General features: G+C 41.1%; 1 protein-coding gene across 1 annotated transcript in view; it reads left to right on the top strand.

Moving 5' to 3' along the window:
- bmp7b (bone morphogenetic protein 7b) overlaps positions 1–25,677 on the top strand; it is a 141,155-nt gene that overhangs the window by 95,929 nt on the left and 19,549 nt on the right. Inside the window, exon 3 of the mRNA XM_072556822.1 lies at positions 23,680–23,828. Within this exon, the coding sequence (XP_072412923.1) occupies positions 23,680–23,828 (149 nt within the window). The remainder of the gene's footprint in view (positions 1–23,679; positions 23,829–25,677) is intronic.

The raw sequence follows: 25,677 nt of genomic DNA, 5'->3' as shown, positions 1-25,677 counted from the left end.
CGGAGCGACACTCCTTCATCAGGTGATAGTGGAGGGCTCAATCGTAACACAGAATTTATAGCAAAAATTTACAGTGTGATGTAACTGAAATTATACATTGAAAAATTGATTGTCTGTTAAGCCTTTCATCTGTTAGAATACAGTGATAATTTCACTTCTTTCATGTGTAAATCACAAAACTTTTTTTTAAAAGTTGCATTCTCGGGTTAGCTGTTAACAATGGTGATAGCTAGATAATATGTTGAAGGTGTTGGCCCAGGACATTCAGCCTCGGACCTTCGGGTGACCATCCTCCAAGGTGGACTTTGGGACAGGCAGCAGAGAAAAGTGGCTGAGCAGAGGCTGATAGCTAAGTTCGGTACCCATAGGGAGGGCCTCAACCGGGACCTTGGGTTCATGTCACATTATAGGTGATCACCATTGCATTACACACACACACAGATATTCCTACACACACACACACACACACTCTCACATACACACGGACACCGGTACACACAGACGCACACACAGACACCCACACACACTCCCACATGCACCCCCTCACAGACTTAAGATACTCTGCACTCACTACACACACATACACTTTCTCACACTCTCAACCCCCACCCCAGACAGACAGACACACACAGACAGACAAAGACCCACATGCACACATATATTTTGTGGGGTGAATTTGTACTTGCAGAGTTACATTGTACTTTGCTCAAAAACTGCATGCATTCATGTAGAACTCGGAGCTCAAAAACTTCATGAATTTATGTAAAACTCTGTTATCTCACTTTTTAGATTAGAATCAGTCAAACATCATGGCATAGACAGAGAACACGGGGGCCAACACCTTCAACATATTGTCTAGCTATCACCATTGTTAACAGCTAACCTGAGAATGCAACTTTAAAAAAAAGGTTTTGTGATTTACACATGAAAGAAGTGAAACTATCACTGTATTCTAACAGATGAAAGGCTTAACAGACAATCAATTTTTCAATGTATAATTTCAGTTACATCACACTATAAATTTTTGCTATAAATTCTGTGTTACGATCGAGCCCTCCACTATCACCTGATGAAGGAGCGTCGCTCCGCAAACTAGTGTACTTCCATTTAAACCTGTTGGACTATAACCTGGTGTTGTGTGATTTTTAACTTTGTACACCCCAGTCCAACGCCGGCATCTCCAAATCATAAATCAATCTAGTCCCATTTGCCATCATTTGGCCCATATCCCTTTAAATCCTTCCTATTTATATGTACATCCAGATGCCTCTTAAATGTTAAAATTGTACCATCCTCCACCCTTTCCCCTGGCAGCTCATTCCATACACACACTACTCTCTGTGTGAAAAAGTTGCCCCTTAGGTCCCTTTTAAATCTTTCCCCTCTGACCTTAAACCAAAGCCATCTTGTTCTGGACTCCCCTACCCTGGGGAAAATACCTTGGCTATTCACCCTAGCCATGCCCCTCATGATTTTATAAGGTTACCCCTCAGCCTCCAACGCTTCAGAAAAAATAGTCCCAGGCTATTCAGTCTCTCCCTACAGCTCAAAGCCTCCAACCCTGCATACATACTTGTAAATCTTTTCTGAACCCTTTCAAGTTTCACACATCTTTTCTATATCAGGGAGGCCAGAACCATCAAGAGAACACTCTAGCCCAACACCCACCCCCATAACCTTTGACTCCTTTGTCTATCAAATATCTATCTGATAAAACTTTGAATAAATTCAATGATGCAGCCTCCACTGTTTCTAGGGAAGATGCTTCCACAGACAAACTATACTCCAGGAGAGGAAATTTCTCATCATCTCTGCCTTAAAAGGAAAATCTTATTTTTATAAGTGTCCCTTAATTCCAGTCTCTCCTGCAAGATGTAACATCTTCTCTATATTCACACTAATCTATTTTCAGAATATTTTCCACTTTACATTTTTGATAGATGAATCAAGAGTCTATGATGTTGTTTAAAATAAGAGATAACTTCTGCTAGTTTCCTGACCAACATTTATAAGGTCACTTAAAATCACTGAAACAGATTATTTGGGCATTTATCTCATTGCTATTTATGGGAGTTTGCTATGAACAATTTAGCTGCTGCATTTCCCTGCATTACAATAGTAATTGTAATTAACCACTTCAGGTTATTTCACTGATTATTTCACTGAGCCATTCTGTGATCACGAAAAATGTGTTAATGCAAGTTCTTTCTTCTTATCTGATAGCATATCCAGAAGAAAAGTGACCAAACTCGTGACCAAAACAATTCAAATGTCACCTTATCAGATTTATCAACATCAGGAGTTTTATAACAATTTCATGATTATGAACACATGAACATACAAACCAGGAGCAGAAATAAGCCAAACCGCCCCTCAAGCAAGCTCCTGCATCCAATAAGATCACCGTTGATCTGAATGTGGCCTTAACTCCACTTTCTTGGTCTACCCTGATAACTCGTTGACTCCCTTGACAATTAAGAATCTATCTAACTCTGCGTTAAAAATAATCAATGACGCAACCCCACTGCTCTCTGGGCAAGAGAGCACAATAGACACACAGCCCTCTAAAAAACAATTCTCCTCATCTCCATCTTCAATTGGAGACCCCTTTATTTTAAAATATAACCTATGGTCTTCCACAAGGAAACTCTCTAACCCAAGCAACATCATGGGAAATCTTCTCTGCACCCTCTCTCTAGTGCTATCATTTCCTTTCTATAATGTGAATTCCAGAACTGCACACAACATATTAACTGTGACGTAACCAATGTTTTCAAGATAACGTCCTTGCTCTTAAACTTGATTCTTTGACTAATAAAGGCAAGAATGTCATAGGTCTTCTTGATTTGGAGATGCTGGTGTTGGACTGGGGTGTACAAAGTTAAAAATCACACAACACCAGGTTATAGTCCAACAGGTTTAATTGGAAGCACACTAGCTTTCGGAGCGACGCTCCTTCATCAGGTGATTGTGGAGGGCTCGATCGTAACACAGAATTTATAGCAAAAATTTGCAGTGTGATGTAACTGAAATTATACATTGAAAAATTGATTGTCTGTTAAGCCTTTCATCTGTTGGAATACAGTGATAGTTTCACTTCTTTTACTAGCTCCGAAAGCTAGTCTGCTTCCAATTAAACCTGTTGGACTATAACCTGGTGTTGTGTGATTTTTAACTTCATTGGTCTTCTTAACCACTTTATCTATATGTCCCATTACTATAAGGGACCAGTGGTCATACACCAAGTCCCTCTCATCCTTGATGCTTCTCAGGGTCCTATCATTCATCATGTGTCCCCTTGCCTGGTTTGTCCTGCGAAAGTCTATCACCTCGTGGTTATCTGGGTTGAATTATATTTAGGTCCCATTCTTTAATCTACCTCGTAGTCCCCTAAATTCTGCTTTCAGGACCTCATGACCTTTCTTACCAGGTCATTTTATCACTGATCAGGCCAAGTAACCAGCCTCCATATCCTTTAGTAGACTAAGGTTATCCTTCTCATTATTTATCACACATGAATTTAAAGCTCTCCCTCCTGCATCACTTCTCCAGCCATGCATTCTTCTGGATTAACCTTCTAGTTTTATACTCACTCATTCACAAATGGCACCAGAACTCATCCAGAGATTGCTATCTTTTGGGTCCTGTTCTTTAATCTACTTCCTAATTCCCTAAATTCTGCTTTCCAGGACCTCATCCCCTTCCTTACCTAGGTCATTGGTATCAATATGTACCACAATCTCTGGCTGTTGCCCTTCCTCTTCAGAATGCCTGCTGCCATTCAATGACATCCCTGACCCTGGCATCAAAAGAGGCAATATACCATCGTGGAGTCATTTACATGGCTGGAGAAACAGTTGTATGTTTCTCTTACAACTGAATCCCTTACCACTAGTTTTCTAGTTCCGCTGTTGTCTTACCTCACATCATGCAGCAGACCCACCTATAAAGCCATGAAGTTGGGTGTCATTGCTACCCCTTGCACAGTCAACTTCCCCAACAGAATCCAAATGGTAACCTGCCCATGTGTTAACCAGGAATGAAATGGAGTTTCCATAATTTGCCACATATCATGGGTGCAAACTCTACTACCGTGACTTTGTTTCAACTCCTGAGCAACTCTCTTTTGAACAAAACAAGAAGCATAAGAATGCTTCTAACATACTTCCCTTATGCTACTTTGCTTATTTATATTCCTATTATTGGCCATGACTTTTACTTATTCCTGTTGTTTCTCAGTCAATCCCTGTTTCAATTTTTTTTAAATCGTAAAGCAATCAACACACCACTTTTCTGTGACATTACTGTTTTGGTTTCTTTTCCCAAACAACAGGCCCCTGAAGCTACAGCTGTTAAACTAGGATTCCCTTCTCTCTGCTCAGTTGAAGAATATAGCTTTACAAACTATAAACCCTGAAAAAGACCTTACAAACTATGAACAAAAAAACCCCAGAAGCACTTTTTCCCTACACAATGAATTCCCACGCTGCACTACAATTTCAAGTAACACACATTCACTCAGGCTATACCTCACTCTGGATGTACCTTCTCCCAATTGCTGGAGTACAATATACTTTCCAATATTGTACTCCATCTGCCAAACCTTTGCCTATTCACTTAATCTATTGACATCCCTTTGCAGACTCCACTTCCTATTGATAACTAATCTACTAATAATAACTAATTGTTATTAATAATATTGGCCCTGAATATTGCTGGAAAAAAGAGAGAAAGTGGACAATGAGTTACGTGGTACATGAATTTCCGTGTCAATGTGATGCTCAATATGCATATTGTACATCTCAAACTACATACCCTTTTGACTGTTTGCAAAGTGCATACTACTGACTGGATCCAACAAGCCTGTGCTTGGAAAACGCAAAACACAGTGTCCAACTTTCAATGTGATTTTGAGATTGGACAATAAGTGCTAAATAATACAGTCTGTGCCAAGAATTACATGGACCAATCTAAGGTTGTCAGTCTGGTTCACAGTTTGGCACACTTGTGCTAAGTGGAACATACATATATTAATGCACAGAACCTTGTCCTTTACAGACAGGAAGAACACATACATATTGTGCCTGTTTCAATGCTAGCAGCCATTCTCTGGTTCATTCCTCAGGGCAATACTTTGGCCAATCAAAGTCAACCTGCCTAGTTAAATTTAAGCAAACTTTGGCAATTAATTGGCAGTGATAATCTAGCAGGCAACACCTCCACAATTCAAATATACTTGCCAACTAATCAGCACTCTCTCCTCATACAATATAAAATGTTTTTCCCCTTTACATTTGTGTTTACGCATACATCGTGGTGAGCCCAAGACCAAAAGCTTTGACATAATTCTTTTTTAATTTCTACCTATCAGCAAAATTAGCAATCCTACATTAAGGCATTTGTAAAGACGATAAACAATTGAGGCTTCAGCACTGAACTCTTTGGTACTCAACCTCATATGTCTTGCTAACTCAAAAAATGTTCCATTAATGCTTCACCTTTATTTCCTGTTATATAAACAACCCTCTGTGCGGTAACATGCTAGTATGTTACTTCCTACAACACGAGCTCTTATTTTGTGTAGTAGCCTTTGATATGCCACCTTATTCAATGCCTCCTGGCAACCCCAGCACACCTCAGACTTCTTTTAACAGACTGCAATAAAATGGTCAAGTATGACTTTGCTTTCACAAAACCATGCTGACTCTGCCCAATTGCACTGAACTTTTCTAAGTTCCCGTCTATGACCTCCTCATTAACAGATTTGAGCATTTTCCGTATAATAGATGTTAAGCTAACTAACTTACAGTTTCTTACTTTCTTGATTTAAATCTGTTAATTAAATAGGAAGAAATTTAAATTGAAAAGAAGTATGAGTTATTCTATAGAATTAAAAATTGTGTATTTAGTAAGTAACCCTTATTCTAATCCTAAGAATATGATAAACCTGCACACAAAGGGATCTGGATATTTTCCCAGTGTCCAATTTCTCTCTACATTGGGGAAACGAAACGCAGACTGGGTGACCATTTTGCAGAACACCTACATTCTATCGGCAAAAACCCTGAGCTTCTGGTTGCCGGTCACTTCAACACTCTGCCATGTTCCCTGACCAATATAGCTCAGGCTTCCTGCAGTGCTCCAGCGAAAGAATAGCACCTTATTTTCCATTTACAAACTCTTCAGCCTTCTGCACTTAAAATCGAGTTCAACAATTTTAGGGCTGCAGCACTTTCTCCCATGAATTTACCCCAACCCCCACACACCAGGCCTTGTCTTCATTATTACCACATACAACCCATTGTCAGCTGCGAACGATCCCCATTAGCAACTATTTGTTCTCCCAGTCTGATCTTTATCCAGTCCTTTGTCTCTCTGTTTTTCTTTCTGTTTTGGCTCTATCTCCAATATCTCCTCTCCCCAGCCCATCTTCTGCATAAATACCAATCTTTTCCAAGCTACCATCAGTTCTGAAGAAAGGTCACCGGACCAGAAGTGTAACTCTGATTTCTCTCCAAAGATGCTGTCAGACCTATTGAGTTTTTGCAGCAATTTCTGTTTTGTTTCTGATTTCCAGCATCTGAAGTTCTTTGGGTTTTTTTTGGGGGGGAGCATTTTCAATCTTCAGGCAACTTAAAAAGTAAGTACAATATAGATCTACAGAGGTTATATACTATGCACTAGTTGTTCCTTTTTGTTGTATTGTCTTTAATGGTATTGAAATATACATACACACATGCAATAGAAATATAAGAAAAAACAGCAATGAAATAGGGTCCAGTGTAAAGTGGGTAATCTGTAAAAGCAATTTATTGAACCTCAAATTGCAATCTCAAGTTAAGGTGACAAACAGGAACAGCTAATTATGGTGTATTTTCTATTAGGTAGAGGTAGAGATGGAAAGTCCATTATAAATGTTCTACCTTGTGTGAAATCTCATACTTAGAAAATATGATTGCGATCTCTGAATCTGCAGCAGTGTGGAAGGATTTTCCTACACCATAATACTCTCCATCCTATACTCAAATTCATCTTTGAAATAGAGCAACTGAACAACAATCCCTTTGCTGAATGAGCTGCTTGAGAAATGTGTCAATGGACTCTACACTATTGTCTATCACAAGCCTACTTTCCCTCATCCATGTACTCATTTATGTTACAAAAGGATTTGTCTTATCGGCAATCTTGTAGACACTGCCCTAGCTATTTGCTCATCTTGCAAGCTTGACCTACTGTAGTGATTGTAACGAGGTCACCCAGGTGGATGTCATAGAATATAAGTTCCCTGGTTGGGGCTGTTATTCTGGTCCAATCAGAGACCCCTGCCTGACAGTAAAAAGAAGGGTGTCAGACATTCTGACACTCTGAAAGCTGGCTCCGAGAGAGCTAGAGCAGTGTCAAGGGCTTTCCACTTGTAAATATAAGGTGACTTGCTGATGGGATACTCTGTGGAGTTCTTTCACCCATTATCTTGTGGGGCAATAGCTATTTTAATTAAATCGCTGTCCACTGCATATCATGGAAACTCAACATGAAAAAAAGGCCACCATTTATGTTCCTGACATATGGTCTACATAAGATTACCCTGGAAATGCAAAGTATTTCAAAAATTTGAAAACAGATTAATCATGCCATTTCACACTGCTCCTATGCAGTGGCAATGCACATGTTCTTTTCCATAAACAGAATTCTGCCATCAGTAGAAAGACAAATTCTGTTTCCCACATGATTTAGCAATACCATGGATGAATTTCATTGCTGATACGATGCCAGGTACATAGCCCTCATGACCAAATGAGGCGATCAAATTAAATAATATGATTCTTTATTTATCTGCAATAGGCAGAATATGTAATACACAACCTGCATGTGCTTGCAAAGCTCAAAACAAAGGGACTACTGTGATAATTGATTTCACAATTGGGCAACATTTGCTGAACAATTTCAAATGTGCTAATAGCAACACCAACAACCATTCTATACAACTTCTCAAGAGTGTCCTTGCACTTCAAAAATATGTAAAGGACAGTACATCAGACATCTTCACTTTAGTATGGGTAAAGACGCTGTAGTCTTATTAGACCATAGGACTGCTTTCTCATTAGAGAGTGATAACTATTGGTGGTTTAACCTGAGGGTCAACACACCTCAGGTGAGGTGAGAGGTTTAGATTCCCTACAGTGTGGAAACAGGCCCTTCAGCCCAATCAATCCACACAATCCTCCGAAGAGGGACCCATCCAAACACATTTCCCTCTGACTAATGCACCTAACACTATGGGCAATTTAACATGGCCAATTCACCTGACCTGCACATCTTTGGACTGTGGGAGGAAACCGGAGCACATGGAGGAAACCCACGTAGACATGTGGAAAAGGTGCAAACTCCACTCAGACAGTCACCCAAGGCTGGAATTGAATCTGGGACCCTGGTGCTGTGAGGCAGCAGTGCTAACCACTGAGCCACCGTGCCGTCCCAGAAGGAGAATCCTTCATGGTAACTTCACCCGGTGCAGGAATTGAACCCACTCTGTTAGCAACACACTGCATCACAAAGCAGCTCTCCAGCCAAATGAGCTGAAGCAACTCTCTTTCCACACTAGTCAGGAAGCGGTCACTGAAATATACCACTTGATGCAGCCATAACTACAGGCTCACAGCACAGCAAGAATGGCACTACCACTGGTTATGAAGGTGACTGTGGCAATTAACTTCATTCTTGTGACCCTTTCCAGGCTGAAACATGTGATATTTGCAGTATCGCATTGTTTGCTATCCACTGACACTTGACAGAGTGCAGTGTGTGGTGCTGGAAAAGCACAGCAGGGCAGGCAGCATCTGAGGAGCAAGAAAATTGATGTTTTGGGCATAAGTCCTTCATGAGGAATGAAACTTGTGGTCCGGGTGATTGAGAAATAAATGGTTGGAAGTGGGGTTGGGGGATGTCCCAGTAGGACCAGATGGCCTCCTTCTTCAAAGACCGCAATTTCCCCTCCCATGTGGTTGATGATACCCTCCAGTGCATCTCCTCCACTTCCTGCACTCTGCCCTTGAACCCCACCCCTCCCAATGCAACAAAGACAGAACACATCTTGGTCTTCACCTTCCACCCGCACCAACCCCAACGCCCCATGGCTGAACACTTCAACTCCTTGTCCCACTTCACCAAGGACACGCAGATCCTGGGCCCCCTCCATCGACAAACCCTAACCACCTGATGCCTGGAGGAAGAACCCCTCATCTTCCACATTTGGACCGTGCAACCATGTGAGATTATTGGGTATTTCACCAGTTTTCTCATTTCCTCTACCTCCCCATCGCAGTCCCATGCCTCCAACTCGACACCACCCTCTTGACCTGTCCATCGTCTTTTCTCTCCTCTTTGACCTATCACCTTCCCACCCACCTTCATTTACCTATTGCACTCTCACCTACCTTCTCCCTAGCCACCCCATTTATCTCTCAGCATTCCCAGCCCACAAGCCTCATTTCTGATGAAGGGCTTATGCCCAAAATGTCAATTCCCCTGTTCCTCTGATGCTGCCTGACCTGCTGTGCTTTTCCAGTACCACACTCTTGACTCTGCTCTCCAGCACCTGCAGTCCTCACTTTCTCCTCCTGACACTTGAGAGAGCTCCCTAAGTCTTTACATGCAAATGAACTGAATTTATTTTACTTTCTCTTGACAGACAGAAGTGGAATTAACGTTCCCTTCCTGAGAAATGCTTGCTTTTCCACTAACTACACCCACACCACTTTGCATACTGGAACTGCAAATGTTAGTTTTGTTATCCAGGGACCCGATGATACTGTACATTGAGTATTATATACAGTTTTCTTCTCCTTACCTAAGGAAAGATATACACAGGAACTACAATTATCCGCATATCAATCATCCGAATATCGGATTATCTGAAGGCGATCTCAAGGTCCCAATAGAAACATTGCATCAAAGACGTGATTTACAGTGATTAAACAGGCACCGTCTCCAAATAACGGACCTCCCACGCCCTCTCTCTCTCTCTCCACATTTTCTCTGGAGTTTTACACATCGGTGTACCCTAAACCCCTCTTGCGCAGATAATCTCTCCAACATTGTCCTGTATAGATTAAAGGTGAAACCTGTCAAAAAGTTGCAGTAAAAAGTTGTGTGTGTGCATGCGCGCACACTATTTGGAGACTTACCCCACAAAGGCAGCAGCAGCAGGTGTCCAGTTCGGCTGCCATTGAGAGGGTGGCGGGGGGGGTGGGGAGTGGGCCAGGCAAGGGCAGCGTTGGATGGGGGCAAGGGGCAGGGTCTCACGTGCAATGTGCTACTGCTTCGTTTTCTGAACAGGGGGAAAACTTTACAAACTTCCAGCGCCAGAGGAAAGGCATTTAATCGATTAACCGAATAATCGATTATTCGAACGAAATAATGCTTGCCCATCTCATTCGGATAATCAAGGTTCCTCTGTACTTGCCATAGATATTGCAATTAAGAATAACTGCACTGACTAATGGAATGGTGGGAAAAGGTCAAGAAGCCAGTATTTTCAGGATTTCAGAAAAATGAAAGCAGAGCTCACTGAAATATCCATAAACTGGGATTGACAGAATCAATATAGGAAAGTTGTTTGACATTGCGTGGGCGTGTTGAGAAACAAGGAACATGATTTCACTTTAAATGGTGACAGTCTAAGACTATGATGAAGAGGAATTCTTTCTCTTAAAGGATGGTAAGTCTTTGGAATTCTCTACCCAGAGGATTGTGCAGACTTAATCGTTGCATATGTCTAAGACAAGAGTTCAATAGATTTCAAGACAATATGGATTTCAAAGGATTTGGGATAGCGCTGGTAAATGGTATTATGGTAGAAAATTGAGACTAGGCTGGAGGGACTCAGTTACTCACTCCTGCACCTATTTCTTATGTTCAACAGAAAAGGATTTCACTCTCTCAGGTAGTCAACCAGCACAGGTGTGAACAAACATAGCACATCGTGCAGCCAGATGATTCATTCTTCTGGCAGCAGTCATAATGCCTTCATTTTGCAGTGGTAGACAGTACCATCAGAATTTGAGCCAGTACCATAAACCAGAGACTGGTTACTGGGTATCAAGGGCTGTTAGCTGGCTCATTTCTGAAGAAGGGCTTATGCCCGAAACGTCGATTCTCCTGTTCCTCGGATGCTGCCTGGCCTGCTGCGCTTTTCCAGCACCACACTTTTCAACTCCTGTTAGCTGGTCACTTAACTCATGACTGATGCACAACATGAACAGCATGTACACAATGAAAGTAACATGTTGTTATATGAACTGTGACTGAGCAAACATTAATATTTAAACAAAACCTCCAGTGTCTGAAATACTCTCAAAGAATCCTGATTGTTTGTCAAAAACTGTTGTGGTCTGCTGCATTGTACAGCCTCACCATCATGAGAGTACAACATGTCATTAGATCTACGAATGCCAAGGCATTAGACTAATACGAAACTCTTTTGGAAATAAATATAAGATGACAGATTCTCAGCATTAATTATCCCCAGTCTAGAACATCTGGCTGGCTAAATCAAAGAAGTATGTGCAAACAATTTCCCGTTAGATAAATAATGTGTCCTAGTGGCTCAGTTCTAGTTGGGGCAGAAAATATTACTTTTGAGGACAATTTAACATATTAATTGTTCATGTACATCTTCTCACTAGGAGATAAACCTGACTGTTCCCACCAAAATCTTCACACTGTCAAATCATGCTGATACACATTTTATAAATTAGTATTCTATCATATCAGGTGATGATTAACTTGTAAAGACATCTGACCAAGTAGTTCCAGCTGTACCCAATGATCTGTTAAAGACATAATTCACTTTTAAAGGAAATGGAGATCCTCTGATTATCTCACGTAATTTATACCAGGAGCTAGAGTAAGGTATTCATTCCTAAAGGCCTGCTCTGTCATTCTATAAGATCATCTGTCCCAAACCTCTTTTGTGCTAGCTCAGAAATAGTCCTCAACCTCTCCACATTTATCTACTTCCTATTTAAAAACTTACAGTAATCTAGCCTCCATACCTCTCTGGGCTGGAGAATTTCAAACATTCACTAACCCCTGAAAGGAGCGTAATATTTCTGTAACAATGTCTGGTAGTTCAAGATTGGAACACCTGAGTTGCCCCTTAGGTTCCCTTTTATTCTTTCCCCTCTTAACTTAAACTGATGCCCTCTAGTCCTTGATTCCCCCACCCTGGAAAAAAGACTGAGTGTATTTACCCTATCTATGCCTCTCACGATCATATATACTTCTATAAGGTCACCTCTCAGTCTCCTATGCTGTAAAGAAAAAAAGTCATAGCTTGTCCAACCTCTCCCTATAACTCAGACAACTGAGTCCAAGCAACATCCTTGTAAATTTCTCTGCACTCTTTCAAGTTGAATAACATCCTTCCTGTACCAAAGCTGAATATAATACTCCAAGTCTGGCCTCACCAGCATCCTGTACCAGCTGCAATACAACTTCAGAACTTCTATACTCAGTGCCCTAACTGATAAAGGTCAGTGTGCCAAAAGCCATCTTCATTGCCCTGTCAAACTGTGACTCCACCTTCAGAGAACTGTGAACCTAAACTCCTAGTTTACTCTGATCCATTACACTCCTTAAAGTACTACCATTCATCATGAAACTCCTACCTTGATTTGACTTTCCAAAATGCAAGACCTCACACTTATCTATGATAAGCTCTGTTTGCCATTTCTCAGACCATCCCTCAGCTGCTCAAGGTCCTGCTGTAATTTCTGATAACCTTCCTCACTGTCCACGATACCACCTATTTTAATGTCATCTGCAAACTTACTAATCATGTCTTGTACATTCTCATCCAAATCATTGATATAGATAACAAACAATAATGGGCCCAACACCAATCCTGAGGCACTCGACTAGTCACAGGCCTCCAGTCTGACAAGCATCCTTCCACTAGTACCCTCTGCTTCCTATCATTAAGCCAATTTTATATGTCTTTGCCAGCTCACCCTGGATTCCATGTGATCTAACCTCCCAGAGCAGCCTACCATGTGAAACCTTATCAAATGCCTTACTTAAATCCATATAGACTATGTCTACCAACCCGCCCTTGTCAATCTTCCTGGTCACTTCATCAAAGAAGTCTAACAAATTTGTGAGGCATGATCTCCTACTCACAAAGCCATGTTGACTACTCCTGATCAAACCTTGTCTTTCCAAAAGCATGTATATGTTATCACAGATTCTTCTTAAGTAACTTACCCACCACAGATATTAAGTTTACTGGTCTATAGATCCCAAACTTTTCTTTGGAGTCTTTCAGTATTCCAGGACCTCAACCATTGCTAACTATGGTGCAAAAATATCAGCCAAGGCCTCCGCATGTTAGAAAATGTTAATGGAAATTTTTTCTCTCTGTCAATTCTATCCAGACCTCTCAATTTTCTATAAGTTTCAAAGAGAACCCCTCCACCCAGCATCATTTAAAACTCAATCGAGTCCAGATCCAGAATCCTCACCTGCTCTTCACATTACAAGCCCTTCATCCCTGGGAACATTCATGTGAACCACCCGGACCCCCTCTAATACCAGCACAAACTTTCTTAGATACGAGGCCCAAAACTGTTCACAAATATTCCAAATGCAATTTTGCCAGAGCCTTATACAGCCTCAGTAGTACATCCCTGCTCTTGTATTCTGGCCTCTTGAATTAATGCTAACAATGCATTTTCTTTCCTAACTGCCAACAGAACATTCATGCTAACTTTAAGAGAATCCTCAACTATGACTCCCAAGTCCCTTTGTGCTTCAGATTTTTGAAGCCTTTCCCCATTTAAAAAGTTGTCTATTCCTCCTACCATGGCGCATAACCTCACAGTTTCCCACATTATTTCCACCTGTCACTTCTTTGCTCACTCTCCAAGCCTGTCCAAGTTCTTTTTCAGCCTACTTGCTTCCTCAACACTACCTGTTCCTTCACCTACTCATTAAGGATGAAGGCTACTGATTAAGGATGATTAGCCATGATCATATTGAATGGTGGTGCAGATTCGAAGGGCAGAATGGCCTACTCCTGCACCTATTGTCTATTGTCTATTGTGTGATGTGCAAACCTAGCAATGATGCACTTAGTTCCAACATTCACATCATTAATGTATGGTGTGAGTAGTTGTGCTCCCAACACTGATTTCTACACAACTCCACTAGTCTACAGTTGCTATCCTGAAAAAGACCCCTTTCATCCCAATCTCTGTCTTCTGCCAGTTAGCCAATCCTCTATCCATGCCAGTATCTTGCCCATAACACCATGGGCTTTTTTATTATTCATCAGTCTCCTATGTGGCGTTCTGGAAATCGAAATAGATCATGTCCAATGGCTTTCCTTGTCTAACTTGCTTGTTAACTCCTCAAAGAATTCTAACAGATTTCGCAGACATGATCACCCCTTGATGAAGCTATGCTGACTTTGCTCTATTTTACCATGCCCTTCCAAGTACTCCACAATTTCAACTGTTACAATGAACACTGAAATCTTACCAGTGATCAAGGTCAGGCTAACCAGCTGCCTTCTGACTCATTCCCTTTTTAAATAGGGGTGTTACTCTAGTCATTTTCCAGTCCTCTGGGGCACTCCAGTGATTCCTGAAAGATCACCTCTAATGCCTTTATAATCTCCTCAGCTAGCTCCTTCATAACTCTGGAGTGTAATCCAGCTGGTGCAGGTGATTTATCCAACTTCAGACTTTTCAGATTCTCCAGTACCTTCTCCTTAGTGATGGCTACTATGCTTATCTTTGACCCCCAACTCTCTTGAAGTATGTTGCTGGTGTCTTCCACTGTGAACATTGATGCGAAGTACCTATACAGTTCCTCTGCCATTTCTTTGTTCCCCATTGCTACTTCGCCAACCTCATTTTTCAGCAATCCAATGTATATTCTTGCCCCCTTGACCTTTTTCTAACTAAAACATGCTTGCAATCTTCTTTCCTACTATGAGATAGCTTACTGTAATATTTGATCTTCTCCCCCTTTATTGCTTTTTTGTTGTCCTCAGCTGGTTTTTAAAGGCTTCTCAATTCTCTGGTTACCCACAAATCTTCACCATATTGTACACTTTTTCTTTTGCTTTTATGCTGCCCTGACCTCCCTTGTCAGCTAATGTTGCCTAACTGTCCCCTTAGTATGTTTCTTCTTCCAAGGGATGAATTACTGTTGTGTCTCCTGAATTAACCCCAATAAACTCCTGGCATTGCTGTTCCTCTGTATTCCCTACCAGGCTCTCCTTCCAATTAACTGACCAGCTCTGCTCTCATGTCTTTGAAATTCCCTTTACTCAATTGTAATACTGTTACATCTGATTCTAGCACCTTCCTCTCAAACTACAGGGTGAATTCAATCATATTATGGTCACTGCCCCTCAGGGGATTCCTTCAAGTCAACCTCCCTAATCAAGTCTGTCTCATTCCACTTCAGCAAATCCAGAATTGCCTATTCACTTGTGGACTCTACCACAAGCTGTTCCCAGAATCATCTTGTAGACATTTTACAAATTCCTTTTTTTGAGATCCATTACCAACCAGATCTTTTTCAGTCTACCTGCATATTGAAGTCCCTTGTAATTATTATAACAATGCCTTTCTTAAATGCCTTTTCTATTTCCTGATTTATGTTCTGTCACACATCCTGACTGACTGCTACCCACAAAGATTCTGCGCCTACTACCCCAAAATCACTTTTTGCTATTAATACCTACATACCCTTGCAGTTTCCTTATGTACTCATCACAACATGCCCTGCCACGTATTCTTTTATCATCAGCAATTTTGGCTACATTACATCTGTCTCCTCCTCCAAGTCATTAAAATAGATGCTAAGTAATTAAGACCCCAGGACTGATACTAGCGGCATTGCATGAGTTATATCTTTTAAATGTGAAAACAATCCAGTAATTCAGCATCTTTGTCTTCTGTGTGTTAAGCAATCCTCAATCCATGCAAATACATTAACCTCAACACCATGAATTCCTATCTGGTACAATAATTCTTTAACGTGTCACCCTACTGAATGTCATCTGGTGATCAACACCCACAACTTCTCATATCACTGTTCCCCATGATGGTGTAGGGATACCTACAATGCTGTTAGGAAGGGAGTCCTGAATTTTTTACCCAGTGATAGCAAAGGAATAGCAAAGCATCGGGATGATGTGTGGTTTGAAGGAAGACTTGCAGTTGATGATGTTCCCATGCACTTCCTGCCTATGTTCTTCTAATTGGTAGAGGTTTCAAGTTTGGAAGACACTGTTGGAGGAAGTTTGGTCAGTTGCTACATTGCATCTTGTAAATAAAATATAAATTATATTTTTTTAATCAATCTGTTTGAATACCCAATGACCTGCCTCTGTGGCCAACACATACAGTCAAAGAGATGTACAGCACAGAAACATACCCTTTGGTCCACCTCGTCCATGCTGACCAGATATCCCAACCCGATCTACTCCCATTTGCCAGTACTTGGCCCATATCCCTCTAAACCCTTCTTATTCATATACCCATCCAGATGCCTTCTAAATGTTGCAATTGTACCAGACTCCTCTGGTAGCTCATTTGATACACCCTCTGCGTGAAACATTTGCCCCTTAGGTCTCTTTTATGTCTTTCCCTTCTCACCCTAAACCTATGCACTCCAGATCTGGACGCCCCCACCTCAGGGAAAAGACTTTGTCCATTTGTCCTATCCATGCCCATCATGATTTTATAAACCTCTTTATGGTCACCCCTCAGCCTTCGTGCTCCAGGGAAAACAACCCTAGCCTATTCAACCTCTCCCTATAACTCAAATCCTCCAAACTTGGCAACATCCTTGTAAATCTTTTCTGAACCCTTTCAAGTTTCACAATATCCTTCCAATAGGAAGGAGACCAGAATTACGTGCAATACTTCAAATGTGGCCTAACTAATATCCTGTACAGCCACAACATGACCTCTCAACTCCTATCCTTAATGCACTGACCAAGAAAAGAAAGCATATCAAATGCCTTCTTCACTATCCTATCTACCTGCGACTCTACTTTTACTCCAAGGTCTCTGTTCAGCAACACTCCCTAGGACCTTACCATTAAGTGTACAAGTCCTGCTAAGACTTGCTTTCCCAAAATGGTGCACCTCACATTTATCTAAATTAAATTCATCTGCCACTCAGCCCATTGGCCCATTTGATCAAGGTCCTATTGTAATCTGAGGTAACCTTCTTCGCTGTCCACTACACCAACAGTTTTGGTGTCATCTGCAAACTTACTAACTGTACCATTTATGCTCATCTCCAAACCATTTATATAAGTGAGGTAAAGTAGTGGACCCAACACTGATCCTTGTAGCACTCCACTGGTCACAGGCCTCCAGTCTGAAAAATAACCCTCCACCACCACCCTCTGTCTTCTACCTTCAAGCCAGTTCTTTATACAAATGGCTAGTTCTCCCTGTATTCCATGTGATCTAATCTTGCTAACCAGTCTCCCATGGGGAACCTTGTCGAACGCCTCATAGATCACGTCCACCACTCTGCCCTCATCAATCCTTTGTTAATTCTTTGAAAAAACTCAATCAAGTTTGTGAGACATGATTTCCCACGCACAAAGCCATGTTGACTATCCCTAATCAGGCCGTGCCTTTCCAAATACATGTAAATCCTGTTCCTCAGGGTTCCCTCCAACAACTTGCCTCCAACACTGACGTCAGGCTCACTGGTCTATAGTTTTGAAGTGGGATTTATACCCTGACCTTCTGGTCCAGTGATAAGAATACTACCACAACAACATAAATTTCTTTGATACCGCTGATCTATTGTTCTCATTGAGTCTTTACTTCCAGTATAAATCAGGTGGCCTTCAACTGCAAGATTGAAATCGGAATTAGGGTAGTTGAATTATTCAGCTATATTCCAATCCACCTATTTCAGGTTATTACATACCTCTGGAGCAGTGGGGACTTGAATCCAGGCCACCTGACTCAGAGATAAGAACACTAGGCCTACACCACAAGACCCCAAAGTTGAGTTTTTATTTGTATGTTTTTCCTAATCAACTTTTTCAGTGATGGTACTACACATCTCTGGAGCAAGTGGGACTTGAACCCATATTTCCTGGCCCAAAGATAGAGATAGTACCACTGCAATATAAGAGCCCCAACTTGAGTTACTTGGTTTTGTGAATAAAATCAGACACAGGTGACAAATTATGGCAAGCCCTGCTGAGGTGCACTATGGGTAATGTTATTTTTATTATTGCATCAATAAACACACCTCAACTGAATATTAAACACTGAAGTTTTGCCGCCAAACCTTTGTATAGGTCACTAAAATCAACACTGCTTTGTTTTCCTTGAAAGGCACATTTATCAGTTTACAGTTTAAAAAGTATGCATTTACTACCATTGTGGGGATGATGCACTGTGCTGGCAAGTTGTGAATATTTTCCATTTACTGCGATCCTCAGTTTTAAGTGAATGGAGTAAACTAAACATCCACACGTGATCACATCTGCATTGAACTTTGAAAGATGGTACAAGGCTGCATTTGATTTGACATCAATCCAAACTGACATTTTAAAGCCAAAGCGATATGAGATTAAAGAATACAGTTCCTGACGATTAAATATTTAAGCTGACTATTGGGCACTATGTGTAGTGCACGGTAAGTATCAAATATTCGATAGATATCACAAAACTAGCTGTATAATACTGACTGGCTGTATATTATGGAATGGATGTATTTCACTTATTGGCATATTGGGTCATTAGACTTGTTACAGACACTGTCCAGCTCTTGTGTGGTATGTTTATCAAACCAGGCCTAGATTTTATCTAAGACATCCAGCATGAGGGCAGGAACAGATTTGTTCTCTGAAAAATTCCAAATTGAAACAAGTATTTTGCAATGATCAATAAACATCCCTGCCTTGATCTTATACTGGAAGACAAGGTCATTGATGAAGCAGCTGAATTTGGTTGGGCCTCAAACAACATCCCGAGGAACTCCTATAATGATCTCCTTGGGCTGAAGTGACTGACCTCCAATGACCATAAGCATCTAGACAGGGGACAAAACGTCTGCAACACAAATTCCCAGCTCGGCGAACAGAACCACAACAACGAGCTACAAATCTTCTCACCATAAGCACCTTCAATTGTGCTAGATATGGTTTCAACAAATAGAGAGATTCCCCCCAATTTCCAATTAACCTAAATTATACTGGAATTTCTTGATTCCACAAGGCAGTCATTCCACCTCCAGAATTCAGCTCTCTTATCTTGGTTTGTACCAAGGCTGAAATGAGGTCAGGAGCCAAATGGTCCTAGAAGAATCAAAAATGAGCATCAATGAAGAGATCATTGCGGATTATTGAGCAGTCATTGGCAAGGCTGGAATAGTCCTGTCTTGTGTGGACAGAACGTAGGAAAAACCCATCTAGTCCATGAATAATCTTTAGAGAAGGAAACTGCCATCTATATGTCATCTGGACTACACGTGACTCCTGATCCACAGCAATGTGGTTGACTGTTAACTGCCCTCTGGGATGGACCATAAACACTGGCCTAGCCCTTATAGAAATGAATAAAATGGTTTGCAAAACTATGCGCTACAAAAGAATCTGGATTTCCTGGTACACGAATCAGAGGAATTGAGCATGCATGTGGAACAAGTGATGAGGAAGGCAAATGGTATGTTGTTGTTTATTACAAGGACAATGGAATTTAAAAGTAGTGAAGTTTTGCTACAGTTGGATGGTGTGTTGATGAGATCAAATTTAAAATACTGTAGACAGTTTTGGACTCCTTACTTGAGAAAGAGCTAATATTATGAGAAGCAAGTCAAAAAAGGTTTATTTTGTCTCATTCCTGGGATATTGGTCGGAGATGTTGTGCATGTTGGGTCTGTACCAGAGATGTTTTAAAACAATGAGAGGTGGTCTTATTCAAACACATAATATCCAGAAAGGAACAACAGGGTGGATGCCAAGAAGAAGTTTCCCTTATGGGAAAGATTTGAATTAAGTGATGCAGTTTAAAAATAAGGTTCTTCACAAAAGACATGACCCACTGTCACTAGTTTCTATACATATAGAAGAAGAACGATACCACTTTGACTGGGACAACACACACTGGGATAACACACATGTGAAACAAAGACATGCATGAGAATTCATAGAGACATAGCATTCTAACCAGATCTCCATCAATAAACACATCGATTTAGATCCTATCTACCTTCTCTTGAAAAAAAGAAACGGAAATTACATCACCCACCTTAAGAAACCAAGACCTATAGATAGAGAGGTGGGATGTAGCACCAAGTGCTTCACCAGAGACTCCTACTAATGATGTAACCTAACATGGCGATGAAACATCTGAAAACAAACCTTCAAGCTCAGCGAGCAAACTTACATACTTATCATCAACCTGAGCTACAAATCGTCTCAAAAATTGATAAGTTTCATTCATTTAAGACTGGAATTAGGGGACTGTCCTCACACAGGGAGTCATTGACTTGTGGAATTCTCCTCAGCAGAGAACAGTGGAGGAAGAGTAATTGTATAGTGTTAAGCCTGCGCCAGAATTTCTGATTGACGTGGGAGTCAAAGTGTATCGGGGGATAGACATGAGAGTGGAGTTGAGGCCAGAATTTGATCTACCATGATCTTATCAAATGATGGGCCAGGTAAAGGGACCAAATGGCCTACCCTTACTCCTAATGTGCATGTTTAAATCTCAGCTATGTAGGGTAGAATTTCAACATGTGGGATAACACAAAACTTGGATTTGTTGTGAACACTGAAGAGGATAGTGATAGTCTTAAAGTGGAAATACAGAGGCTGGATTTTGAGTGGTATCCTCCTTTGATTTAGTGGAGCTTGCCCTTAGAGATTTAGACTGCCTTTAAGAGCTAGATATCAGGTAGACTATGTTCTCACACAGTATGACCCTTGTTTTATCACAAGTCTGTCAGCAACATAGATTCTATTTGGCTGCTCATGGATATGAGAAGATATCACAATGTTATACTCTGCAGCCACTGTGTGCGCTAGAAGAGGGAATGAATGTTTAAGGTGGTGGTTACTATGCCAGTCACGCATGTTGCTTTGTCCTGGATGGTGCCAAGCTTTTTCAATGTTGTTGGAGCTGCATTCATCCAGGCATGAGGGGAGTATTTCATCACACACCTGACTCCTGCCTTGTACCTGTGGGCAGGCTTTGGGGAGTCAGGAGGTGAATTAATTGTTACATAATTTCCAAAATTTGACATGCTTTTGTCTCCAAATAGCACGGTCCACCATACAGTAGTAACATGGCAGATCTGATTGTTTCCACTCTCTTGTTAATTATAACCTTTGATTCCACTGTGGTCAAAAATCTGTTTCATTCAGCTTTATATATATTCAGTAACTCAGCCACTAACTATTTTCTGCAGACATGAATTACAAAGATGATTGACCCTCTGAGAGGAGAAATTGCTCTCATCTCTGTCTTAAATGGAAAACACAATATTTTATAACAGTGCTCCTAATTCTAGATTCACTCACAAGTGGAAACATCTTCTCAGCATTCACCCTCTCAAGTCCCCTCAGAGTCTTATATTTCAATAATATCACCTCTCACTCTTCTAAATTCCAGTGACTATCAGCCCAACTTGCTCAACATTTCCTCATAAAGCAACGCCTTCACCTCAGGAATCAGCCAAGTGAACCTTCTATGAAGCGCTTCAAAAGTAATAGTGTTCTTCCTTCAGGAGACTACGTCCCCTTGTGTTAGCCTTCACCATCCAAGGAAAAAGGCTCTCAAGTCCAACTTATCTAACCCACTGATTATCTTATACGTCTCAATTAAGTCACCTCTCAACTTTCTTCTCTCCAATGAAAACAGCCTCAAAGACATTCCTTCTATACCAGGCAACATCCTAGTAAATTTCATCTAAGCCCTTTCCAAAGCTTCCTTCCTGTAATGTGGTGACCAGAACTGTATGCAATACTTCAGGTGTGGCCTTACCAGTGTCTGTACAGCTGAAGCATGACCTCATGGCTCTGAAACTCAATCCCCCTACCAATAAATGTCAACACATCATATGCCTTCTTAATAACCCTATCAACTTGGATGGCAACTTTCAGGGATTTATGCACCTGGACACCGAGATTTCTACTGCCAAGAATTTTACCATTAGCTCAGTACTCTGCATTCCTGTTACTTCTTCCAAAGTGAACTACCTCACACTTTTCTGCATTAAACTCCATTTGTCACTTCTCTGCCCAGCTCTGCATCTTATCAATGTCCCTCTGTAACCTACAACATCCTTCACCACTATCCACAACTCTACTTACCTTAGTGTCATCTGCACATTTACTAACTCATCCTTCTACGTCCACATCCAGATCATCTATAAAAATGACGAAAAGCAGTGGTCCCCAAACAGATCCTTGCGGCACATCACTGGTAACTGAGCTCCAGGATGAACATTTTCTATCAACCACCACCCTCTGTCTTCTTTCAGCTAGCCAATTTCTGATCCAATTCACTAAATTACCTTCAATCCTGAAACTCTGTATTTTGTTCAATGGTCTACTGCAGGGAACCTTATCAAATGCCTTACTGAAGTCCATTTCCACCACATCAAACACTTTACCTTCATCCACCTGTTTTGTCATCTTCTTGAAGAATTCAATAAGGTTAGTTAGGCATGGCCTACCCTTCAGAAAACCATGTTGACTATCTCTAATCAAATCAAATTATTCCTTTCCAGTCTATATATGATCTCACCAATGTCATTTCCAGCTGTAGCAAGACCTCTCTACAATAGATTTAATCTCCCATGCAACACAAGCCGACATGCCATTTGCTTTCCTAATTACATGCTGTTTCTGAATGCTAACATTTTGTGATTAATATACTGAAACACTCAGATCCCTCTGTACTAATTCTGTTTCCATGCACAGAGGCTGCCTTACCTGCTAAGTATTTCCAGCAGCTTCTGAATTAAGATTTTCAGTATTCGCAGTATTATACTTTCTTTATAAAGGAAGCTTAGTTGGATTATCTTTTTTGCTGGAGATGGTCATTGCCTGACCCATGCCTGGCTCTTGCCACTTATGAGCCCCTGCATGTTGCCCAAGTTTTGTGGTATATGGGCATAGGCTGCTTCTGTGATGCTTTCTGAGGAAGTGTGAAATTGTGACTTATAAAATTGTACAAATATTTATGAACATCCGCACTCTGACTTTCCATTGAAGGTAGGTCATTAATCATGCATCTGAAAATTTTGGAGACTTAAGACATACCTTGAGGAACTCCAGCACTGGTTTTCTGTGGCTAAAATGATCGATATCTAAGAATAGAATATGGATAACCAGGATCCATATTTTGCATCTGAACGATTAGCTTTAACCTAACCTGGGAGGGTTTGATCCACTACGTTATTTTATTTCTTTTTAGATTTTGTAGGTCTGGTACAATCATCTTCCTCGCTGCTCGGTAAATCCCAGCCAGCAAAGCATTCTTTTTCAGGTGCCATTGAAGCAATGTGTACTAAATAAAATATGTATTTGGGACTAACCTAAAATAAATTAAGAACTAAATGAGGTAACCTTTTCATACAGTTTACCAAGAAATTGCATATGGCTTTATTTTCTTTCAGTGAGTCCGACTTGTTTCCCCTGGATTCTAGGACTATCTGGGCTGCAGAGGAAGGGTGGTTGGTATTCGATATTACAGCCACAAGTAATCATTGGGTCGTGAATCCAAACAATAACCTAGGTCTTCAGCTCTTTGTGCAGACAACAACTGGTAAGATTCAGACTCTGGCACTGTTGGCTATCCTACCTTTGCATTGTAGGAAAGTGTTTTAACCAGAAATTTCTAATTGTATCTGAACTTTCACTTTCAACTTTACTGCTTCACATGTACCTTCACCAGGATCCATATTTTGCATCTGAACGATTAGCTTTAACCTAACCTGGGAGGGTTTGATCCACCACGTTATTTTATTTCTTTTTAGATTTTGTAGGTCTGGTACAATGCTTGCAGCTTCCCCTTGGGAGCTTAATTAAACTTTAAACTTACCCTTTATATCAATACACATGCATTCAGCTAAACCTGGAAAGGCCATGATGAACTTCCTTCTTAAACCACTGTAGTCCATGTGGTGTAGGTGCAACCACAGTGATGTTATAAAGGATCTTGATTCAGTGTCAGTGAAGGAATAGTGATATTTACAAATCAGAATGATGTACGGTTTGGAGAGGAACTCACAGTGGTGGTGTTCACATGTATCTTCTGCTGTTGCTATTGTAGGTGGTAGGGGACACAGGTTTGGAAAGTGGGTTAAAGGAGCCCTGAAATTGTTGAAGTCCACCTTGGAAAAAGAACACACTGCTGTCACTCTGCATCTGTAGTGGAGGATGTGTGTATTTAAGGAAATAGATGAGGTACAGATCAAGTGGGCTGTTTCATCCTGGATGGTCCCAAGCTTCTTCAATGCTCATGGAGCTGTACTCATCATGGCAAGTGGGCAGTATTCCTGATGAAGGGCTTCGGCCTGAAACATTGATTTCCTGCTCCTTGGATGCTGCCTGACCTGCCGTGCTTTTCCAGCAACACACTCTCAACAGTATTCCATCAAAGTCCTGACTTTTGCCTTGTGAATGATAGACAGACTGTGAGGAATCAGAAGGAGAGTTACTTAGATTATATTCCCTATAGTGTGGAACAGGCCCTTCGGCCAACAAGTCCACACCGACCCTCCAAAGAGCAACCCACCTAGACCCATTCCCCTACATTTACTCCTGACTAATGTACCTCACACGATGCGCAATTTAGCATGGCCAATTCACCTAACCTGCACATCTTTGGACTGTGGGAGGAAATCCACGCAAACACGGGGAGAATGTGCAAACTCCACACAGACAGTTGCCCAAGGTAGGAACTGAACCCGGGTCCCTGGTGCTGTGAGGCAACAGTGCTAACCACTGAGCCACCGTGCCACCTCTGTGTACTTGCTACAGAGTTCATAGCTTCTGATCTCCTCATCTAGCCACAACATTTGAGACTGGCCCTGTTCAGTTTCTGGTCAATGATAACCCCAAGGATGTTGATTGTGGGGGATTCGGTGATGGTAATGTTAGTGATTGTCAAGGGGTGATGGTTAGATTATCTTTTATTGGAGATAGTCATTACTCAGAACGTGTCTGGCACAAACATTATTTGACACTTGTCAGCTCAAACTTGGATATGGTCTAGATTTTGATGCATTTGAATACAGACTGCTTCAGTTCCTGACGAGTTGTGAATGGTGCTGAATACTATGCAATCATCAGTAACCATTCCCACTTCTGACTTATGATAGAGAGAACGTCATTGATGAAGCAGCTGAAAATGGAGCAGTTGTGAAGCAGTTGTGTCTAGGACACAACTCTGAGGAACTTCTGCAGAGATGTCCTGATGCTGAGATGATTGGCCTGTAATAGCCACTATAACTTTCCTTTTTGGCAAAATGTAACTGCAACCAGATGAAAGGGTTTCCCTTATTTCATATCAACTTCAATTTTTCCATTGCAGTCACTCTCTCATCACCTCTGGAATTTAACTTTTTTGCCTGTGCTTGAAGCAAAACAGTAATGAAGTCGAGATGAGTGGC

Source organism: Chiloscyllium punctatum, chromosome 37 (genome assembly GCF_047496795.1).
Source record: "Chiloscyllium punctatum isolate Juve2018m chromosome 37, sChiPun1.3, whole genome shotgun sequence".
NCBI classification, from domain to species: Eukaryota; Metazoa; Chordata; class Chondrichthyes; order Orectolobiformes; family Hemiscylliidae; genus Chiloscyllium; species Chiloscyllium punctatum.
Note: the sequence above shows the minus strand (reverse complement) of the source record. Positions and strands in the feature narration are given on the sequence as shown.